Source organism: Chelonia mydas, chromosome 27 (assembly GCF_015237465.2).
Source record: "Chelonia mydas isolate rCheMyd1 chromosome 27, rCheMyd1.pri.v2, whole genome shotgun sequence".
Classification (NCBI taxonomy): domain Eukaryota; kingdom Metazoa; phylum Chordata; order Testudines; family Cheloniidae; genus Chelonia; species Chelonia mydas.
Genome location: NC_057860.1, coordinates 10,905,490 through 10,928,519, shown reverse-complemented (window position 1 = coordinate 10,928,519; position 23,030 = coordinate 10,905,490). Strand labels below are relative to the sequence as shown.

Here is a 23,030-nt window from a genome sequence, read left to right as displayed (position 1 = left end):
GCATAGCTACATCTCTCTGGAGTGTAGATTTTTCACACCCCTGTAAGTTGTAGCTATATATACCTAACCTTCGGTATAGACAGGGCTAGTTCAACAAAAGAAGTTTTCTGTTGACCTAGCTACCGTCTCTTGGGGAGGTGGGTTATCTGTGCCCACGGGTGAACCTCTCCTGCTGGCATAGGTAGGGTCCACGCTGTAGCTTTTCACATGTGGACAAGCCCTAAGAAAGACACGCTCTCTCGAGCTGCCTCTTGTGTCAGGACATCTAGGTTCCTGTACCATGCTGCCAATATGTGGCGTCAGAATTACTTTCTCTAAAATGTCCCCTTTTTCTCTACCTCTCCTGTTTCTGAAGATCACAATTGAAGCAATGAAAAGTGACATTGACGAGGTGGCTCTGCAGGGAATAGAATTCTGGTCAAACGTCTGTGATGAGGAAATGGATCTGGCTATTGAAGCATCTGAGGTGAGCTTGGAATTGGTGTTTTGTGGAGATCAGTGTTAGGTGAGTAAAACAGGCAGCTGTTGTTTCGAAACGTTGAAAAGGAGGGACTGAACCAGGTCTGGAAGCTCCTTTGTTCTTCCAAGGTGCGATTTTTTTTTTTTATTTTTTTTTTAAATGAGAGAGCTGACTCTGAACCCTTGTGTAGCAGTCCTAGGTCCATGATGAGAGATCATGCACCACTCTGAGTATTAAGTGATGCATATCTATTATGGAAGCTGAGACTTGAGGCTGCATGGTATACAAGGCAGTATGCTGGCTTCACCCATTTCCGATTGCTGTCTTTATGAAGAGCGATTCAGTAGCAAAACTTCTGATTCACTGGCTTAGACGGCTGGATGTCTGTCAGGGGTTTACAAGTAAAGTTTTGTATTTGCAAGTATCTCAAGTTTGTTTAGCAGCTGTAAAAGCTTTTTCCCAGCTCATTGTTTTTGGCCAATAACTTGCTCTGTCCTTGACAGGCTGCCCAAATATTTCTGGGTTTGAGTGCCTTGGAAATACTTACTACAGTTGGAGCACAAGTTGCAGGAGTGTTTCCATTATTGAGTCCCTATAAATTGCTTTTGTAAGTTCTCCAAATTTGTATCCATCAGGCTGAAATTTTTCAGGCTGAGTGGCTCTCTTGAGGTAAATTTTTTGGGAAAGCTGGAGCAAAATATTTCTGCTGTTCTGAGATGGGACTAGAACAGGACTTAGTTCGAGTGCCAGAGTGGCTGGGAATTGAAACTCAGCAGGGCTAAAGAGATGTTTTTGAATATTCTGATGAAATTAGGTTATGATTTGGGAGTTTTGGCTATTTGAAAACAGCGTTTGTAAAGTGCATATTTTGGGCATGATTTTTTTAGCATTCTTTTAAAGACAAGTGAGGTCCCATATGAGTGGCTGATACGGCTGCATAGTGAACACGCGCATTGGTTTGCACATTACATTGAGCTTTGTGCATAAAGTTCTCAGCACCTTGGAAAACTTTAGATCTCTTGCCTCATTAAGGCTTATTAGAGCCCTTCCTCGGTCCTTGTACTGAACAGGGCCACATGAGTATTTTCTTGGGCTGAGTTTCCTTAGCTCTGTGAATAATAATGATTTCTGTACCATGAGCCAATGACATGATTTAGGAGTTCAGTGATACTGGCACCAGTAGTTTTCCTCTAGGAATGTTTAAAGGATTACATTGTGTAAATACATGAGATTTATGGTTTTGGTTATAAAAAGCAATTGGCTAAAATAAGTTCGTATTCTTTAGAGTGGATGGATTGAAAAAGAAAATGGTGTCTTGTTCTCCATGCAGATGCGCTTTCTTTCCAAGAACTGGTAGTGTAAACTTCCTTCTTTAAAGGGAGCTAAATGTATTAATTCTGCTGAATGCTCAAAATAGCAAGGGTAAAGGGACAGTCGGCACAGAGGTCTAATCTGTATGCTAAGTGCCTCTTACCCTTCCTGTTTGGAGGCATTTAGTAATTGTTTAATTTGTAAATATTTGCAGTTTGTCTTCAGCATGTTTGTGTAACGTGGGGAGTGGCGGCATGCATTTGTGGAATAGCAAACTGAACGTATGTGTCAAACATTTAACTAGAATAGAATTCAAGAAGTCCTCCTGGGAAAGAGTTCCAGCTTTTGCTGGTGATCTTACAGCATAAAGTAGATAACTTAGATGTAATTCATTTTGTGATTTTTATTTTTTTTATTTTTTTTTCCCCCAGAAGGAAAAGTGTTTCTGTATAGCTATTGAGGATTGTTTTGTAACCTTTCTTTCTAGGCAGCAGAGCAAGGAAGGCCTCCAGAGCACACTAGCAAATTTTATGCTAAGGGAGCACTACAGTATCTGGTCCCAATTCTCACGCAGACACTAACTAAACAGGTGAGTTGGAGGTTCCTTACTATGTGCATTGCCTGGAGTTGTCTCTGTGCACCAAGAACCTTACGCTTACGGTACCAGCCTTAAGTTACACAAGCAACTGCTGGAATGCTGTCAGTCCAATTATGTAGGATAGAATGCCATTAGTTAAATAATGTGGCCCCTGGTCATTGAATCACTATTCTGTTTCCATAGATGATTCACTAATGAACTGGGACTGGAAGATCCTTTAGGCTCTTTATAGAGTTGTTGGTAAAGGCATGCTTGTTCTGAACACCTCATGTAGCAGTCCTTGGTCTATGATGAGACATCATGCACCACTCTGACTGAATGATGCATTCTTTGTGAAAGCTGAGACTTGAGGCTGCAGTGAAGCTGGTTCCAGCCACTTGAGGTGGTTTTATTGTTGTACAACATTTCATTAAGGCAGGTTTCCCTTTCCGATTACTGAAGGCTTTTGATAGGTTATCATGAGTCTGCAGTATCATTTAGCATGAAGTGTTTGGTGTTTGTTTGTGGAATTAAAAACAGGACATCAAGGTTCTGTTTGCCTCATTTAGAACCCCATTTTTGGTTTTTTAAACCTTAAATTCTAAGCTCTGAGTACCACATTTTACCACACTTGTTTGTTTTTATGAGGACTTCTCAGGAGCTAATTTAGGCTGTGGAAAAAACCGAATCCAAACAAAACCTAATGAAATCACTTGCTATACCAAATCTAGTTAATATATTAAATAACAGTTACAAAATTCATGTAGTATCAAGTTCCTTTGTTTGCTCTAGTGTGTCTCAAACTTCACAGGAAATAGCTGCAATTTTTAATGGCTGTTATGTTTGAGATTGCTTCCCTGTTCCATGTTTTATTGCTACCTGCCTGAATAAATGGTTCTTTAACAACCTTACAGCCTCCTGTGATTGAGCTAATCAGGAAGCATAAGTCATCCTCAGATGTGCACCTTCAAAGGAGTTAGGTTAACAATGGCAGAGCCATCAGCTGGAAGGAGAAGCTACCTAACTGGTTCCATCCAAGCTAGAATGGGTTACTCTTCCAAAGGCTAAGCCTGGGGTTAAAGGAGACCTAAAATCTCAGACCCCGAAAAGGGTGTGGTGTTGGGTGGTCTAGAAGAGGTTACTGAGGGTGTCAGTTAACTGCATAGAGAGTCACTGCTTCTTCCTGACAGAGATGAAGCTAGCTGGAAAAAGAGAACTTACAAAGGTGTAGGTCAGTGGTTCTCAAACTTCTTGTTTCACGGGCCACTTGAAAATTGCTTAAGGTCTTGGCAGACCTCCTTAATGATCTTTCCAAATGTTGTTTGTACTGTTAGCTAGCTATTGTAAAGCGCTTTGGATAAAAGCATTATATTAAAAAAATCTTAATAATTAACGTTTTTTTGCTCTACAAATAAAAGCACACCACTCTTATTTTAATATCAGTAGTGTTACCTTTCTAATGCAATGGATATGTCCTCCCTCAGCATCCCCCGAGCTGGGGCTGGGAAGGAGGGCTGTCTCTCCCTGGCAGCTGCCGCCCTGGAGCTGGGGAAAGTTGCGTCTTTGGCTGCTGCAGCCCTCCATGTCCCAAATTCTCCCCACCCCCTCTTCTCACTCTACTGCCCCCTCCCACCTACCTCCTATTCCCCCCCAACGCCACCACCTCACCTTACATGTGCGTCTTCTCCAGGGTCTAGGCACCTAATTAGTGGAGCCACACCTGCACAGCTCCACTAATTAGGTGGGTGGCCCTTCATTCTCTCATGTGCGGCCACCCAGGGGTGCACCTTAGAGGGAACTATCCGCGGACCACCTGAATGGAGCTCGCGGACTACTGGCGGTCCGCGGACCACAGTTTGAGAACCTCTGGTATAGATAATACCCATGCCTGTAGACCTTTTATTGTGTTTACACTTTGATGTAAATTGTTTTATCTTCTGATGAAAGAATAACACTTTGATTTGAAGATGATGTTTGTTTGTGTCACTGCAAAATTATGCTCTCGTTGGGCTCCTGAAGGGAAACTCATACAGGAGCCAAAACAGAGTTAACACAGTTGGGAACCGCAGGGCTCCACCCAGAGATCCATTCTGAGTGGTTGGACCATGTGGATCCACCCAGAGTAAGGTGCCCGTCACCTAAAGAGGCGTACTCCTGAGAGAATAAAGGGGCTGTCATAAATATAAAGGGAAGGGTAAACCCCTTTAAAATACCTCCTGGCCAGAGGAAATCTCCTCTCACCTGTAAAGGGTTAAGAAGCTGAAGGTAACCTCGCTGGCACCTGACCAAAATGACCAATGGGGAGACAAGATACTTTCAAAAGCTGGGAGGAGGGAGAGAAACAAAGTCTGTGTGTCTGTCTATATTCTATCTTTGCCGGGGATAGACCAGGGATGGAGTCTTAGAACTTTTAGTAAGTAATCTAGCTAGGTACGTGTTAGATTATGATTCCTTTAAATGGCTGAGAAAAGAATTGTGCTGAATAGAATAACTATTTCTGTCTGTGTATCTTTTTGTAACTTAAGGTTTTGCCTAGAGGGGTTCTCTGTTTTGAATCTAATTACCCTGTAAGGTGTCTACCATCCTGATTTTACAGGGGGGATTTCTTATTTCTAATTACTTCTATTTTTATTAAAAGTCTTCTTGTAAGAAAACTGAATGCTTTTTCATTGTTCTCAGATCCAAGGGTTTGGGTCTGTGGTCACCTATGCAAATTGGTGAGGCTTTTTATCCAACATTTCCCAGGAAAGGGAGGGTGCAAGTGTTGGGAGGATTGTTCATTGTTCTTAGGATCCAAGGGTCTGGGTCTGTAGTCACCTAGGCAAATTGGTGAGGCTTTTTTACCAAACCTTGTCCAGGAAGTGGGGGTGCAAGGTTTTGGGAAGTATTTTGGGGGGAAAGACGTGTCCAAACAGCTCTTCCCCAGTAACCAGTATTTGTTTGGTGGTGGTAGCGGCCAATCCAAGGACAAAGGGTGGAATATTTTGTACCTTGGGGAAGTTTTGACCTAAGCTGGTAAAGATAAGCTTAGGAGGTTTTTCATGCAGGTCCCCACATCTGTACCCTAGAGTTCAGAGTGGGGGAGGAACCTTGACAGGGGCTCTAGGGCGCAGTTTGCCCAGTAACTGACATTTACTTTTTTACGTTTGTAATGTGGACTGAATTCATGTCAAAACAGTCAGTACCTGTTCATATTCCTTGCCCTTGGATCCAGCAAGATCATTTTATCTGTAAGTGGTAGAAGCAAAGTCTGGCTGGTAACAGATATTTTTGCTAAGAGTGACCCAGGTGGTGTTCTCTTCCCAGGATGAAAACGATGACGACGACGACTGGAATCCCTGTAAAGCAGCTGGGGTTTGCCTCATGCTTCTGGCAACCTGCTGTGAAGATGACATTGTTCCCCATGTGCTGCCCTTCATTAAAGAACACATTAAAAACCCAGATTGGCGATACAGAGATGCAGCTGTCATGGCTTTTGGGTGTATTTTGGAAGGGCCAGAGCCCAACCAGCTCAAACCACTAGTTATTCAGGTCAGACCAAGTTTTTCTTGGGAGGTTGGCTTTCTTGGACAAAAATATTTGACTTAATGTAACTACTTTGAGCACTACCCAGGAGCGGAGGTCCGAGATCATGGTGGAGTGTAACCGGTTAGTTTTGCTCAGTTGCTGAACAATCTGCAAAGGAGATTTTTAAGACGACTAAATTTTAGCAGTATTGTAACATGCGGGTGTTTGCATGTTTGGCCAACTCTTGTGATCAGTTGGAGTAGCTGTCTTTAGAGCAGGAACACCTTTGTTTGTGAGGCACATGGAAGGCACGCTCAGCCCACACAGCTTTGGTTAGCGCAGGCTTTTAACCCTGTGTGTGTTAACTCTCACTGTGAGGGAGTACGTAGGATTTGAGAATTGAAACTTGTAGGGTTCAGTGCTCCTGGCCTTGTCGCTATGGAATACTTTACTTCATGGGCCTTCTTTACATCAAAAGGTGGCTTCTTAGCTTGGGGGGGTCCCATTTATCGGTAGACCATGGAATAACTATTATTAAAAGTCCATATGCCCAAATAGGTGCAGGCTCATTGGCATCATGCAAGTGAATTAGGTATGATTCTGACTTACTACTAACTGTGTGGTTCTGTTCCAGGCCATGCCCACTCTAATAGAACTAATGAAAGATCCTAGTGTGGTGGTTCGAGATACAACTGCATGGACTGTGGGCAGGATCTGCGAGCTGCTCCCTGAAGCTGCCATCAATGACATTTACCTCGCTCCGCTGTTGCAGTGTCTCATTGAGGGCCTGAGTGCTGAGCCCAGAGTGGCTTCCAATGTGTGCTGGGTAAGGCAGGACTCCACTGTTATGTGACAGTATGGGCAGGGCTTCTACCAACAGGTGTGGGGTTGAAGGATTTACTGACCAATTCTTGTGAGCACACCTCCTATGTAAAATAGAGGCGTTCAGCAGCCTATGGGGTACTCACTTAAATGATGTGAAGAGATGACTGACTTGTTCATCCACCACAAGAAACCTTGTGTGAACGAGCCTCAAGTCTGTAGTGCAACCCTCTGGTGGGACAGGAAAAAAGGAAGGAAGCTGATGGGGAGAAAGCTAACTGGAAAGATGCTCAGGAAGGAATCCAGTGTGTGAAGTCTTCAGTTTGAAAATGCTGGGACCACTACTCTTCCCTACAAAGACCTAAGTGGTTATGGTAACTGTATAAAAGAGAGGTCTTCAGATGACTCTGTTTTAATGCACTCTTTTGTATTGTCTAGCTTCCCTCCTCGGGCAGCCAAGGCTGCTCATTCAGCTGAGGGGGGAGACAGGATATTTTCTCTCCATATTAGCTGAGCGTACTGTCTCTGCAGCACTAACTCAAGGAACACGAGATACATCTCATTCCCTTGCCTATGGTCAAGTTGTGCTATGGCCAAACCACTGGGCTAGCGTGGCAAGTTCAACTTTACCTTCTTCCTAATGCATTTAATATTAGGCAGCCTATCTGAACAAACATGTAGCGTCCTTGCAAGGAGGAGGCATGCCTTTTAACCAATCAACTACCTCTGCAACATTTTTGAGTCCTTTTGTTATGTTCCAGCAGAGATGTGTGAGGATTATGATGTTAAATCAAGCGTTAGGAGCTGTGTAATTAACATTTTAATTTTCCTTAGTATATTTTCTCAACTGGTCCCAGGAACCTGGAGGGCCTCTGCTCAGCCAAGGACTCTTCCTGATCCCATTGACCCTGGCAAGGGCTCATGTTACTGGGGCTTTTTTCTTCTTAAGACGTGAACGAATGTATATTTTGCAAATCAAAATGAAAATCATAAGGCTTTCACCTTTTCATCTGTTCAGTTCTTTCGTCCTTTAAGGCAGTTGCAGTCACTGCCTGGCCCTGCAGCTGGCAATGTTAGCATTCTCTCAGGCCTTGTCTAGACTAAGGTTTTAAAGTGAGATGATAGTACAAGTTAGCTAACAGGTGTCAATTCACGTGTTAAAAGCCTCATAGAGTCAGGACTGTGTGCCTTTAAAGGGTAGGCTATTGACACATCTTATATCCTAGTCTAGACAAGGCCTCAGGCATCATTATTGGTTTGAAATGTCACTACGCTTGGGTAGCTGGCCATGGGGAGGAAGTCATTAGTCCTGCACTTGGCCTTCTCTGTGGGTGACTTTGATGACTCCTAGTGTTGGTGCCTGGACTTCCTGCCCCTCGCTTGCTACTGGACTATAAACAATGACAAGTTTTCTTCCTGCTAGTCAGCTTGTTTTATATCGTGAGCTGAATTCTCATTCCGCTGACCCTTTTCTATTGTGTTTGGCGAATGAATTTGGCCACGCATCGCAGTCTCTCCTAAACCATTGATGCTGCCATGGGAATGACTGGGCAGGCTGACAGATTATTACTTTAAATGTGTCACTTGCCATCCCTTAAACTGGCAAGGCCATGTATGTGGCTGGGCTAGTTTGCTGTTATGATAAACTCACTCCATTGTAGAGACTGTAACCTGTTCTGTATTGCAGGCCTTCTCTAGTCTGGCTGAAGCTGCCTATGAAGCTGCAGATGTGGCAGATGATCAAGAAGAGCCAGCAACCTACTGTTTATCCTCCTCGTTTGAGCTAATAGTTCAGAAACTCCTGGAGACCACAGACAGGTACTCTCAAACCAGCCGGCCTAATTGCTGCAGAAATGCCTTTTTTTAATTCCCCTGTCCCACTCCTGTTGCCTCCTAAAGCTCTTATGTGAAGTGATGTGTTAAGCGTGTCAGTTCGTCATGGCCTAAAGTTTGTGTGACTTGGAGTATCCCAAGAGAAAAGTCATATTTACACATACAGGGATTTTTCCAGTTTTTGGTCTCATTCATCCCTATTGATATCTCTGGAGCATCCTGTAAATGTATTTGCTCCTCCAATGCTTTCCTTCAAGTTGTGGAATACCATGTAAAACTGTACACAGTCAGAAACATACAGAGGTCTGCACAATATTCAGCAAGCCATTTCAGACATCCTGTCTGTCCTGAGAGTCACTAAGTAGTCAAGATTGTAGCAAGACAGACTAGAACTGTGTGTGTGGTGCGCCTTTCATCTCTGTAGTTTGCATGTATGCAGGGTATCGTGGTGTAGTTTTTATTTTGATACTACAATAGCACCTAGAGGCCCCACAGCAGATCACAACCACGTTATGCTAGACCTGGTATATACACAGTAGCACTGTCCCTGGCCCCAAACAGCTCACAAAAATAGACAAGACCACCATTTTGCAGATGGGGAGTAAGGCACAGAGAAAGTGACTTGCCAAAGGACAAAAAGGGAGTCTGGCTGATCCAGTAATTGAACATTGATCTTTTGAGTCCTTGCTCTAGTGCTTTAACTACAGGATCAGTCTTTGAGGTGGTCCCTCGAGGGCAAAGGCACATCAGGAGAGAGTGTTGGGAAGTTTTTTCTGAAAGTGCAGCCCCTGCTGTCTATGGCTAAATAAAGGCGTTTCAGGATCTTTCATTAACACAGATTAATAAAACCAAACTATCAAAAATTTAGCCTAGATTCAAGCCTTGGTATGCAGTAATTAATAGTACAGATATGTTCAGCTTCTGCTGTAGCATTGAGGTTTAACTTTTACTGATTGGTCAAACAAGGTCTGTATTGAAGCCAGTATGGCTGCTTAGAGCAAAAAAATAAACTCTTAAACTCTTTGCTTTCTGTTTAGGCCGGATGGACACCAGAATAACCTGCGGAGTGCTGCATATGAAGCTCTGATGGAAATAGTGAAAAACAGTGCCAAGGACTGTTACCCTGCTGTCCAGAAGACAACTTTGGTCATTATGGAGCGGCTGCAGCAAGTGCTGCAGATGGAGGTAGACAGAGGCCAAATTCGCTACCGGGGCATAGGGCAAATGTAATACTCAGCGGCGTAATCACTTGGCTGTATTCTGGCTTTAGTCTCTAGCCAATGAGTTCTGCTGTTGATTGTCTATATATAGCAAGTGTCTTTTGAGAAGCTTGAAGTGGAACAAGCAAATTTTAAAGCTCAATTCCTTCTGGTCGTAGCACTGCCATTGCTGTGACATATTAATGTCCATGATACAACAGCAGAGACCTTTCTTCTAAGTATTAAAAGAATCTGTTTTTGTTCTCCTGCAGTCTCATATCCAGAGCACATCAGACAGAATCCAGTTCAATGATCTTCAGTCTCTACTGTGTGCTACTCTACAGGTAAACCACTTTCCTACCAGTTCTGACATCCATGGAGAGGAAATAGGTAGAATCTTGTGACAAGCTCATGCATCCCAAAGTGTGCATGCTGGCAGATGAAATTTTTAAAATGAAATCCCACTCCTTACACCCAAGTTAGTGTGAAAGGGGCAGAGGAGTTTAAACATATGAAAGGATGGAGCCATTCTCACAACTAAGTGCCTGGTTTAAAAACAACAACAAAATACTCTTGTTTTTGTGGAACAGAAGACATCTTACCAGCCATGTTTAAAGTAAAATACCTGTGCAGTTTCACACTGGCTGTCATGTTAGTGTAAGATTGAACAGTCACTCACTTTTGTCAACACTCATCAAAGAAATTAACAGCTTTAACTTGTTCACTGCTGCTTGTGGTTGGAGTTCAGACTCATTCAAATTTGCACTAATTAAAATGCACTGAGTGTCCTTGAAATTAAACAACTTGGTAAAGAACATCTCACCTGTTTCGGGAGCATTAGCTCATTCCACTTGCTTACCTAGTCTTAAAGGTTACTGAAAACTGCCATCCTTATTCTAAGCCTCTCGGGAAATCCATCAGACAGTTTTTCTGCTATCACGTGATAGTTTCCTGCTGTCTGTATTGCAAAAGGGCTGGAGCTACTGTGGGATCGTGCCTACTGTATTTTTTCCAGCATTGCTGTAACTTTTTTCTAATATGCAGTATTGCAATTAATACCTCTGTTTATTACTGGAAAATATTAGCATATTATAAGCTTTAATGCAATTCTCCAAAATACTTTACAGTAGACATGGATTCAGCATGCTCCGTGCAGGATTCAGAAGCAGACCCTGCTCTCTTCTGTATGGTAACATTCCTAGAGGTGTGTTTGAACATCAAGTACACTGAAATAAAAGCAGTTACTGAACACCCATCTTTATCTGAAACTCACTTTTTTCCCCCGTTTTTGTTGTGTGCTCATTATGGGTTCATGACTTCTCCCATTTCCATTAACGTAAGAGTCTGAAATGATTTTAACACCCTCATGTTCAAAAGCAAGTAGCATCAGCTGGGGCTCTGTGAAATTTGGAGAGAATGAAAGAAAGTTTTAAATCACGGAAGCTAATGGTAAGATCCTTGACCCCATCAAACCCAGCAGAATCATAGATGTCTGATGTCTGGGATCTCTCTCATCTCCGTGGTATGAGATTAATTATCCCTTTTGAGTTGCCTCCAGTCATTTGCAAAACACTTAATAGCACTGATTAAAATTTTCAGTTCGGTTTTACTCTTCTAAGGTATACTGTCAACCTGAATCACATTTCTCTGAATTTCATACTTACTGTAGTTACAATACTTAATATGACTAAGTGAAAAATTAATGGAGAGCACTTCCTTCAGCTTTATTTGACTGAACTTTGTATGTAATCAGTTTCACCGTTTCTGGTGTGTAGGCAGTCATTTGTCTCCTGCTGAAAGGATAAGGGTGCAACATAAGAAATTACTTTAAAAATATTTGTACAAAGAATTTTAAGAAAAAGAGCAAGACCTACTATTTTAATGGTGAAACTCAAACTTTCTGAAGTGGGTCAGTTTAAAAATTCAAGTTCAAAACATTCCTTGAAGTGTCATATGTGAAATATACTAGTTTAAATTTTTTGCCAAGCATGTGGAGACAAGTGGTTAAAGGATCTTTGTGTCCTTCACATGGTGAGTGTTGGGGCTTCTTGTTTGTTAAATAGCGAACTGCCAAAACTAAATTTCTGAGGTCAAGTTAAAGATGGTGATGGGGAGAACTTTGCAGTGAAAAGAGAATATATATAATAGTTGGGGGGGGGGGGGGGAGGGGGAAGGTCTCTGAGGAACCTGGTAGGAACAATATTTAGGAAAGTTGTAGGAAATCCTATTCTATAGCACTGATGATAAAATGTGTCCTGCCTGTTAATACCATGGTGTACATGAAGCACGCAGGGCAACTGGAATTCCCTCTCTCTTCATGGGGCTACCAGCAAAGTTCAATTACATTCCACAATCGGAAATAAAATTGCTGAGAGATTGTTACAATGGGAAATAGGCAGTGTTAAAAAGGGATTGCTTAAGTCTAGCCAAACATAATTCCGCTCATAAATTAAATGCCCAGAGAACAGCCTCTCTAGCAGGAAAGATAAACTCTGCTTGTTCTGTAGCTGGAAAAAGCAAGGATAGATAAAATGAGAACAGCGTTCTGTTCTTGTACTGACAAAGCATTTTTTGCAGCAATGGTGTTCAGAGCAATGGAAGATCTTTTTTTAAAAGCATAGTATGGTTTTGATAAAACTGTAGTGTTCTGAGCTAGTGTGGAAAACTCAAAGGAAGAATTTACCTTAGTGTATATGGGAGTAGTGTATTACAATCTCTTCCTTTTCTCCCCCCCCCCCATACCTAGAATGTTCTCCGGAAAGTGCAGCACCAGGATGCTTTGCAGATCTCTGATGTGGTTATGGCATCTCTGTTGAGAATGTTCCAGAGCACAGCTGGATCAGGGGGAGTGCAAGAGGATGCCCTCATGGCAGTCAGCACCCTGGTGGAAGGTCAGTAGTGGAGACTGGAAAAAGTCTCTTGCTTTATGCAATGCGCAAACCGCTCTGAGTGAGCAAATCAGACTTGCAGGTTTGCGATTGGCACTATGTCTGTCCCTGCCAGCTGCTTCTGTTGATGAAGGCTTAACATATAACATCCTTTGCTAAATAGTTGCGTTTACGCAGATGCAAATTTGACTGCATAGCTATTCCAGAATAGTGCCTTCAGATCTGTGAAGATTTGAGGCTAGCCGGTCCAACAAATCAGATGGCAGCTTGATTCTCCTCGACTGTATTTCTTGTGTGTGTGGTGTTTTTTCTGTAGATAACGTGGGTACTGTGTGTGTTGAATAGGCAGTATATAGGATTTTCTCTTTATTTTTGTACAGTGCTTAGCATAATGGGTTGCTGGTCTCTAGATGCTATTGCAATGAAAATTAATATTCTGATTTACGTTTGCTGTTATCTGTTACCATTGATTTGTGTAGTTATTTCAGTGGTTGATGTGTTTTTTGTGTCTTTAAAAACCACACAGTGCAGAGACTGAAATTTATTTTTTGTTGCAAATTCTGATTCTTACTAAAGTTGGGGTTGTGGCATACCAGACAGTTTTAGAGCTTCATTGTGATTCCTCTTTAGAATGCTGTTGCTATGGCATGATATTGAGCTCTAGGAATGCATTGTGTTTTCAAACACTGTATGTTTGGATGTGAAAGTTGGGTGCTGTTAGAAATCCATAAATGATTTCACTGTTGGAAAAACCGTTAATCTCCTTTAAAGACCATGCTTGATTGGGAAATGGTTCTAGAGAAACAGGAGCCTGTAAAGGGACTTATTTGAATCTTCCTTCATGTTTCTGAGGCCATTAGTGTGGCTAGCTCATTGAGGGGCTGCTCTCCTGGGGACTGGGCCTGGTTTTAGTGCAGAGGACCCATGCCTAATTGCGCTCAGAATATATGAGAGTCTGAAAAAGCAGAGAAGTTAATTCTGGCTTCCTGGAGTAGCTGCTTTCTTAGAACAGGTTTGTGACTTTGCCAGCACCTCCTTCTAGGGGGGTGTTATTTGTGACTACACTTGAAGTGATCAGTATCCTTTGAGTGGAATCAATGGAATTGATTGGCCAGGTCTGCAAGTGAGGAAGCAGAATGGCTGATTGCTGGGGGTTGGTTGTGACCCTGGCTAACGGGCTGACTTGTGAATAAACGTTATGACACCCTTTTTGGGCAAAGCCATTCTCCTTGCCAGAGGTTAATAGTAACTTGTGGGTTAATTTGTAATAAGGTGCTGGGGGAAAGCAGATATGTAATATAAAAGGAAGCCTTTTCCTTCACCAAATAGTTAAATGTTCTTTAAATACAAGCGTCCCAAATATTCATCTATGCTTGGGCCCCACAGTTCTTCCACAGCCAAAATAGAAGCTGGACAACTGTTCCGAAAGGAGGATTTTACTATTGTCTCATTCATGCTGTCCCCTACCCCCAATCAACTTTAACCCTACAAAGTAGGACTTCTCCAACGGGTGTAGTGTGGCCTGGCGCTGCCCCGTGCACCCCCACGCTACTGAACGCTGTGTGGAGAACCCCACACAGGCGCAGCTGTATTTTTTGCCATGATCCCACTTTCACCGTCCTTTTGCAGCCACAGAAAAACCAGGTATGTGAGGTCTGGGTAATTCAAGGCTGAAAACCACTGCTCTAAAGGGTGCTGTGTATATATTGGGGGAAACCCTGCAGCCACTTCTGAGCACAGGAAGGATCTGTTCCTTATCTTCAGTGGCCTGCATCTCCTACAAGTCTCTTGAAGTCCATTTTATTACAGAAGGATGTTTTCCGCTGGTGCTCAGTTCTTCGTGTAAAATCTAGTGGAGAATCAATTTGTCATGCTTCTGTTGAATGTACATGCTCTTCCTGAGAGCTGCAACGGGCTGGGTTTCCTTGTTTTAGACATCAGGCAAACATGTAGACTGTCTTGTGGGGATTAGACCTAATCAGAGTGTTTTCTGTGCAGTCTTGGGTGGAGAATTTCTGAAGTATATGGATGCCTTCAAACCCTTCCTGGGCATTGGACTGAAGAACTATGCAGAGTACCAGGTAGGACCTGAACCTGGAAGCCCCAAGTTCAGAACTTTTGCATCTGTTGGTAGTTAGGGATTTACAGAGTTCTTTGGGATTGCATCCCCTGAGGCCTATCGGCTTCTGGTGAGGAAGCCAGCAGGTGAGCACTGTAGGAACTCAGTCATTACTGGCTGCACTTGTAAACGAATTTATAGACTCTCCTCTATTTAAAATTGTCCACAGCAGGCTGTCATCAGCTTGACACCTGAAGTTCTGCATTGACTGCATATTCAGTGGCATTGATCAGGAGAGAAGTTGCTACTAGGAATGAATTTCTAATAGACCATGCATGCTATGGTATTTACTCTGGTGCTGATCCTTAGAACGCCTGGCTGCTGAACGTTTTCAGCACGTCTCTAAAACGAGTATCTGTCACTCGTTGACATCTGGAACTCTCGCCCCCGATCGGGTAAACTTATTCAGCTCTCTTCTTTATGACTTACCATTTCAACGGTTAACAAAGCTCTGACTTCTATGGGCAATTGCAGATGAGGGTCACTATTCCGTGATGATTTTATTTCCTGCCTGTCGCAGTTCCGTAATTTAGTGTTTTAATAGGCTACTGCTGTAAGGACAGGCAGTATGGGGAATACCAACTTATATTGGGTTGGTGCGTAACTTACTGTTCCCTCTGTAGGTTTGTCTGGCTGCAGTAGGCCTAGTTGGAGACTTATGTAGAGCCCTGCAGTCCAACATCTTGCCTTTCTGTGACGAGGTTATGCAGCTGCTCTTGGAGAACTTGGGGGTAAGTGCTTACCTACTTTCAGCCAGTTAAGCAAACGAGCTATTAGTGGTGATAAAGGGAAGTGAGAGGCAGAGATGGTATTGGGAGAAGTTAGAGGTGTTTGAAAAAGTTATATCGGGAGACATAAGCAATATATAGCTAGCTAACGTGGTAATTTGTAGAGAACTCAGGTGTCCTATGTGGGAGGAGGGGATGTAAGTTTCCGGTCATTCATCTTCATTTCCAGTCTCTCTCTCTCTCTCTCTCAGAATGAGAATGTCCATAGGTCCGTGAAGCCTCAGATTCTCTCTGTGTTTGGCGATATTGCCCTGGCCATCGGAGGAGAGTTTAAAAAATATCTAGAGGTTGTATTGAATACTCTCCAGCAGGCCTCACAAGCCCAGGTTGATAAGGTAAACCAGCAGCTAACCTGGCAGTTCCTTCTCATCCAACATGAAATAAGTCTGTCTTAGTTGCTTGCCAAAGGTCATTGTACAGACATGTTCTTTGTTTTCTATCTAGTCTGACTATGACATGGTGGACTACCTGAATGAGCTGAGGGAGGGCTGTCTGGAAGCTTACACTGGCATCATTCAGGGACTGAAAGGAGACCAAGAAAATGTGCATCGTGAGTATTTTGTCCTATGGCAGTGTCTTTAGGGAAGGGGAGACCTTTTTTAAAGATATGCTGTAACTTAAGCCTGCTACACTAAACCAGTCATTTCCTTTCAGCGGATGTGATGCTTGTGCAGCCCAGAGTAGAATTTATTCTGTCTTTCATCGACCACATTGCTGGAGATGAGGATCACACAGATGGAGTAGTAGCTTGTGCTGCTGGGCTGATAGGGTAAGCATTCCAGACTCTCTTTGGATAGAGGATAAGTGACCGCACACTCTCCAGATAGATAGTTAGTACAGTAAACAAAATACATTACAAGAAGTTCTTTTTTTTTTTTAAGATTATGTGCCTGAATTGGAAATGGTTCTTGAGAGACCAGAGCCTGTAAAGGGACTTATTTGAATCTTCCTTCATGTATCTGAAGTGCTAACCGCAGAATCTTCAGTTTAGGAGTTTTGTAACTCATTGTTGGGTTCTAAACCAGGAACAGGAGTGAAATTGGAGGACTGTGCAGCATGGTGGTTCCTCATCACAAGCTGTGTACCAGCCCTGGTGGGTGGCCCATTTGCTCCCTGTCAGTCATTGCAATGAAGGGGCAAATTGCATATGCTTTAAAAGGAGTCCGGGACAATGATCTTAAAGGAAGGCTCCCTACAATGAAATTTTCAGCTTGTGAATTGACAGTGAAGGGCCCAGTTCAACTGTCATTGAAGTCAATGGGAGTCTTTTCTCTTGACTTCGGTGGGAGCTGGATGAAACTTTCAGGGAGGACATCCTTTGGACAGGAGACATGGATGTTTCCAGCTAATAGCCATTTAGGAGGCTGTTTGGCTCTCATGTTGCTGACCATTTGCAAAATTTAAAAGGGGACATTAGCCGTGAGTCCGTCTTGTTGCTAGCAAAAGCTGATCTCACTGGCATGTTTCTGGTTGTGGCATTCAGCAAGCATTAAAGCCCATTCTCTCCTCTTTGTTTCCCACAGGGATTTGTGTACAGCATTTGGAAAGGATGTACTGAAATTAGTAGAAGCTAGGCCCATGATACATGAACTTCTAACTGAAGGAAGAAGATCCAAGACAAACAAAACAAAAACCCTTGCTACCTGGGCAACTAAAGAACTGAGAAAACTGAAGAATCAAGCTTGGTAAGGAGCCTTCTCCCTTTCCTTCATATTGCAAAGTGACCACACAGGTTAAACTTCTAAGCTCAGGCCCATTGGAGGAGACACTTCAAAGAAGCCTCTTGCTGATAAAAAGGCTTTTCCTTGTTTAGCTCTCCATAAACTATCCATTTAAAGCTATAAAGCCCAGACGGCCACTGCTTGCTCCTGGAGAAAAGAACAGATATTTGACAGTAACAAGTCTAGAGTAAGGTCCTCTCCACACTGGAGTCAGAACCATGCTGCTAGAGCTAATAAGGAGTTTTAGTAGGTTTCTCTGAGTCACAGGGGCATGGATTTTTCTGGGGTTTTCGTGGTTTATTAGTTGTAGCTAGTAAAATTTTGATCCCCAGTATGAGTAAGGGCTTTTAAAAGGAACAGAAGAGCGGGGAACAGGTTTCCTGTGCACTGGGGGACATTGTGATTCCTGAACTTGGAATTCACGGAAAGACGGCCACTTCTGGTTTTGCAAAGTTGCTTTTTCCTCAGCCTCCTGTAAGTGGCCTCACGTTGGCTCCAAAGAGGGCCTTTTTTTAAATTTCTACAACTGTCCCTCTCTGATTGCAGATCTGTTACCATTGGGATGACACCCGAGACCCCCACTGGAAATCTCCAATCTTTTGAAAAAACCCGGAAGTGAGGAGTGTGCACGGATGCTGAATGTTTGGGAATGAGAGGATGAGTGAGTGAGGCTTGAAACACACCACATTGAAAATCCCGCCACAGCAACAACAGCAGCAGCGCTGTTAGTGAGCTGAGCACTGACTTGTGTAGAAAACCTGACATCGGCCGTCTTCGGGAAGAGGGAATGACTGGTTTCTATCAAAAATAAGCAGTCTCTTCTTCCGACAGAGACTAGAACTAGCTTTTCTGTCTTTTGGCCAGTGCGAAGCGGAATGACTAGTTTGGGAGAGAGGAAACTAGGTTCAACTGTGGTGCTCTTTGTTTGAGGTCTGGCTTTTGCTGCTGAAGAGAGATGGAGTCTGGGTCTCTGGCCCGCCTTCTGTAACCTTTGCCACACAATGCTGTCAGTGCATGGGATAAAAGGAGGGGTGAAGGATTTTCAGTCTAAGAGTGAGTGTGTGTGAATGAGGCGGTATCCACATTCTCAACTTCAAGTCATTGCAGTTTATCTTTTCCCAAAAAAGGGTTAGCAGTTGCATTTCATAAACTAACCGAAGTTCAGTCTACTGATGCAGCATAAGAGGTGTAAAAAGAAAAGAGGAAAAAAAGGAAAGTCGCTCTTTAGGGCTTTTTATTTTAGGGAAACACTGACGAATGTTCAGAGCTCCCGTTCTGAGTGACGCTTTTCATGATCTTGTTTCATCAAAGCGCCTTTCCTTCCTTAATATTGTTCAACTGTGAATGTAGAAATGGGGGAGGGGGGGAAAAAACTCTTGCGTTAGAGGGAATAGAAACAAACTGTCAAACAAGATTTCAGACTTAAACAAAACAAAAAAAACCCATAAATGTAAGTGCTCCGAATTGGCGATGAGAACGCAAAGGGAAAGATCTCTCCTGACTTGTACTGTAGCAGCCCGAACACCCACTAAATTGTGCCAAAGAGTTTAAAAACAATAAAGTAAACTTCAGGTAATATTTTGGATTGCAAAATGAGGATAAATTCAATGTTCAAACAAAATCTGATAAAATGCCATTTGGAAACTGCTTGGCCTTTTGTGCTCTTTTATTTGATCGAATTTAATGTGGTATTGGTCTCTTGCTGCACTTCAAAACAAAAAAGGAAAAAAAGAGAAATTTATATAAATATATATATACTGGCTTGAGCTTACACAAGACGGCACTTGTAAAAGGTTCTATTTTTCCACTGCAGTTGAAGATTAATAAAATGGTGTCAAACATTCCCCAGTACTTTCTTTTTGTATTCTTGGTCTTTCCAATTAAAAGGGGAACCCATTAGCTTGTTTTTAACAGTGTACTAAAAGTCTGATGGGCAACCTTGGGACAGACTGGCTGTTTGCCACTCCCTTAAGCATACAGCTTTGTTTTATTCTCTAACATGAAGGATGTGAAGGATCAAAATCTCTTGTCTCTTTTTAAATCAATTTTTTTGTTCTTTGAGGCATAGTCCCTCAATTATTCTGGATTTTATCAGCAATAAGACATGAAAAATCGAGAAGGTGTAGGGTTTGAAACAATTTTTAATTTCATCTTTATTATGCAGTTATTGATATTACCAGCATTTCTGAATTTGCAGCTTAACTTGGGCATTTTTAAAGCTGTTTGCCTGTGGGAGGGAGAAGGGAAAACCTTCATCTAGTATTTTGCAAGAAGCAGGTACAAATCTGTTTTATCCCCTTCCTTCTTTCCGCAACTGATCCTGGAATCCATGATGATGGTATCCACTTCTGTTGCCCATCTGCACTGCAGCATCCACAATAGCTCTTGTACAGGGTATCGGATATGTGCCTTTCAGTGCCGGGTTCAGAATGCAGTCAAAGTGCCGACCTTTGAACCAGTGTACAAAAAAAAAAAAAAATCCCAGGTGTTTAGAGGAGAGGACAGCTCTGTTTGTGAATTGGGAGAGTTGACCACCTCCTAAACATTGGTTATGGAGAGACCTGGGTCACATTTCTATTAATGCCTTTTCTTTTCGTTTTGTTTCTTGACGTGGGTTGGGGTTTCCTAAAAAAGCCATTCCTGAAGTTGGGGAGGGGGGACGTGGAGGGGAGAAATCTGGTCATTCCTCAGTGCTACCTGTTTCTGTCCTGTGTGGCTGTTCAGCTGTAGACAGCAGGAGAATAAAGTACGCTGAGACAGTAGTAGAAACAAATCTTGTGTCTGTCATGTTTTTGTTCCAGGGAAAGCAGTTCTTGAAACTGTTCAAGCTAATCCTTAACAACTTTCACACAAGCAACACCATCCCACAGTGTGGTAGTGAGGAAAAACTGTCTGTCACCTCCAGTGTTGGTGCTAGGCCTGCAACTGTTATCCTTTAATCCTGTAACCACTGTGGTTTGGAGAGAGGGACAAATATTAAAAAAAAAAAAAAAAAATCTTAAAAGCCAGTTTCACTGCCTGGCAGACTTAATTAATGGGTTAAATCCTTGATTTTTAAATGTGCAATTTCAGCACCCGGATCAAAATGTGCTTGTTTCAGCAAAGCATTTTGGTAGCTCACAGCCTGGGCTTTGCACCACCAGCTTTGCCCTGCCACATGAGGTAAAGGTTAATGTGTGATTGGGGAAGGGATACAGAGGGCCGGAAATATTGCTGTGCTGGAAGTGGCTTAAGAAGCTTTTGGTCTCAAGTAGCAGTTCAGTTCATATTGTGCTGTAGCATTTCTGTATGTTTCTTACGCTTTTCTTTTCCTGGTCAAATGTCTTGCCAAAGGCAGCTAATGGCACTGCCCTTGCAGTTGAATGGAGGGGGAAAAGTTAATGTAATCTTTCAAAGTGCCCACTTAATGCAGTCCTAGTCCTAATGCGGTCCAGTTCAGAACCAAGCAACTTTAACTGTCTCAATTCTGTCAAATTGTCAGCCAGACCTAATGAGGTTGGTGCTTATTTGGCTTCTGAAAGTACGTTTTTTATATATCTTTAATCTGTATTGACACTTACATACTGTTACTGTGTCACCTATGAATTGGCAGTTGTGACCTGTTGACGATGACTGATCGGAAAGGGTCCCTCTTACTAACAAATTGGTACCACTGATTTTATTTACCTTCTAAATAAAAGCTGCTTTATTTTGGTTTTCATTATTTTTGCTGCTTCATTTTATATAGCTACCGCATCTCTTGCCAGAAACCCTCCTCCTCTACTTTGCTCAGTGAGACTGTGTGGGTGTACTCTCTGATTGCATGAATGACACTCTCTCGTCTAGTTTCCTGTTTGGGGGAGCTGGAGGTGACTGATGTCTCATCCGCCCATATGTGCTATTCTGACATGCATCATCACTGAGCAGGAATAGCAGCACTGTACAAAACTTTTCATGGAAGAAGTCTGGCCTCTTCGATCAGGGTTGGCTGGCTGTTTTGGTTCTTTGATCTCCAGCGCTGCCTCTGTTCTGTATGTGCATTTGCTGTGTAGCCTTGTAAGTGATGGTTAGTTATTTGCCTCCTTCCTACCCCCCCGTCCCCGACCATAATGCATAACTTGAACAGTGGGGGTAGAACCACAAAGCACAGGTGAGAGGCTTATCAACCTGTTTGTAAAGGAGGACTGAGCTTGCTGGGATCCCACTTACTGCCAATTAAAACCTGGGCTTATGAGTGTAACACCCACGGCTCACTTTGACAAAACTAGTCTCTGCACATACATATGATCTTGTGTTTAGATAGCAGGATGAACGAGGTGGCTTTGGCAGTCCCTGAGAACCTCATTTCCCCCTTTGGGATGTGGCCGTTTCTGACGGCATGGCAAGCCTATGACATCTTAGGCAAGTATTGGTGTCTAGCTGTAGCAAAGGCGGCAGTGCAGGGAGGTAGAATGCCATTAGTCAACAGGGTCTTGCCATTACCCTCTGATTACCCTCTTAGGTGAAGTCCCCAGGCATCCACTGCGTGGGCAGGGCTTTAGTTTTATGTCTCATCTCTTGAACCAGTGCCTCCCAAGATTGTGGCCTTACGATGTGTGGAATAGCTCCCTGTTTCCAGCTGCTCTGCAGCATTAAAAGAAGTGAAAATCCGTCTTTTCCATGGAGGCATTTGCAGCTGGGCTGTTGGGTGATATGTGAATGGGAGGGAAGGTGTCAATACTGAGAAACTTGAACGGTGTCTTAGCCAAGCCTAGTTAGGGACTTCCTAATGTGCTCACCTATATCCTACCTCCCTTCCCCCCCACCTCAGGAGAGATGGTAGGCTTTGTCGGGGTGGGGGAGGGGGAAGATGGTACATAGAGTCCATGCAGTTCCTACAGTCTGTATTGTGAAGTCTCACCTAGCTGATCAGAGACATTATAGTACCTTCCTGCTCATACAAGTGAGGTTGCTAGAGCCAGCTTTTACCACCAGTGCTGCTGATGTTAAGCTAGTACGAATCCGAACCAGGATGAGTACCATTCTGAAAGGCGCACTTGTGCTGATTAGGTAAGGCCTCCAGGGAGGTGATTCACGGCGTATGTCTCATTCTCCCTGGATCACGGTGCAGCTGGTTCCCCGTTGCCACGACACTCTCCCTACCCCTTGTACTTGCTGCATCTTCAGCTCCTGACAGAGGTAGCAACAGCAGGAATACTGTGGGTTCAGCCCCCAGGCTCTGTTCTGCCAGTATTACTTCTCAAGAGCCATCCTGCAGTTCAGCAGGTTAAAACTGTGCACCAAATGGCCTCCTTCAGCCTCAGGGCCCTGCGTAGCTGATGGGTTCAATGGCATTAAAATCACCTGTCTGCAACTGCACGCTGTCCCATTAGGACACAACCTCGTCTATGATGGTGTTAACAGTAGCCTCCGCTTAGGACCCTTCCTGCCTCCTTCATCTAACTGCTGAGTTCTGACTGCCTTACTGAGAACACTGCGTCCGAATGTAAAACAGCAGAGGGGCATTGCAGTGCTGTACAAGGGTGAGGGCTGGAGACCGTCTGCAGCACCTGCCACCCCGTGATCTGAAAGCACTGTCCATTCACTAAGCTTCGCAACCTCCTTGTGCCTGATGTGAAATGAACAACGCTACATAAGAACGGCTACACGGGGTCAGACCAATGGTCCATCTAGTCCAGTATCCTGTCTTGCGACAGTGGCCAATGCCAGGTGCTTCAGAGGAAATGAACAAAACAGGTAATCAAGTGATTCTATGTCACTCTTTCCCAACTTCTGGCAAACCAGAGGCTAGGGTCCCCATCCCTGCCCACTTCTGTACCCTGTTGA

At 43.3% G+C, this 23,030-nt stretch overlaps 1 protein-coding gene across 1 annotated transcript in view; it reads left to right on the top strand.

The window, feature by feature from the left end:
- The window catches only part of KPNB1 (karyopherin subunit beta 1), a 36,066-nt gene extending 15,141 nt beyond the window's left edge, over positions 1-20,925 (top strand). Inside the window, exons 8-22 of the mRNA XM_037886678.2 lie at positions 356-466; positions 2,259-2,360; positions 5,655-5,879; positions 6,490-6,681; positions 8,365-8,495; positions 9,548-9,695; positions 9,982-10,053; positions 12,456-12,600; positions 14,596-14,678; positions 15,340-15,447; positions 15,696-15,839; positions 15,949-16,054; positions 16,159-16,273; positions 17,028-17,189; positions 17,772-20,925. Of these exons, the coding sequence (XP_037742606.1) occupies positions 356-466; positions 2,259-2,360; positions 5,655-5,879; positions 6,490-6,681; positions 8,365-8,495; positions 9,548-9,695; positions 9,982-10,053; positions 12,456-12,600; positions 14,596-14,678; positions 15,340-15,447; positions 15,696-15,839; positions 15,949-16,054; positions 16,159-16,273; positions 17,028-17,189; position 17,772 (1,845 nt within the window). The 3' untranslated portion in view covers positions 17,773-20,925. The remainder of the gene's footprint in view (positions 1-355; positions 467-2,258; positions 2,361-5,654; positions 5,880-6,489; positions 6,682-8,364; positions 8,496-9,547; positions 9,696-9,981; positions 10,054-12,455; positions 12,601-14,595; positions 14,679-15,339; positions 15,448-15,695; positions 15,840-15,948; positions 16,055-16,158; positions 16,274-17,027; positions 17,190-17,771) is intronic.
- The last annotated feature ends 2,105 nt before the right edge of the window (positions 20,926-23,030 follow it).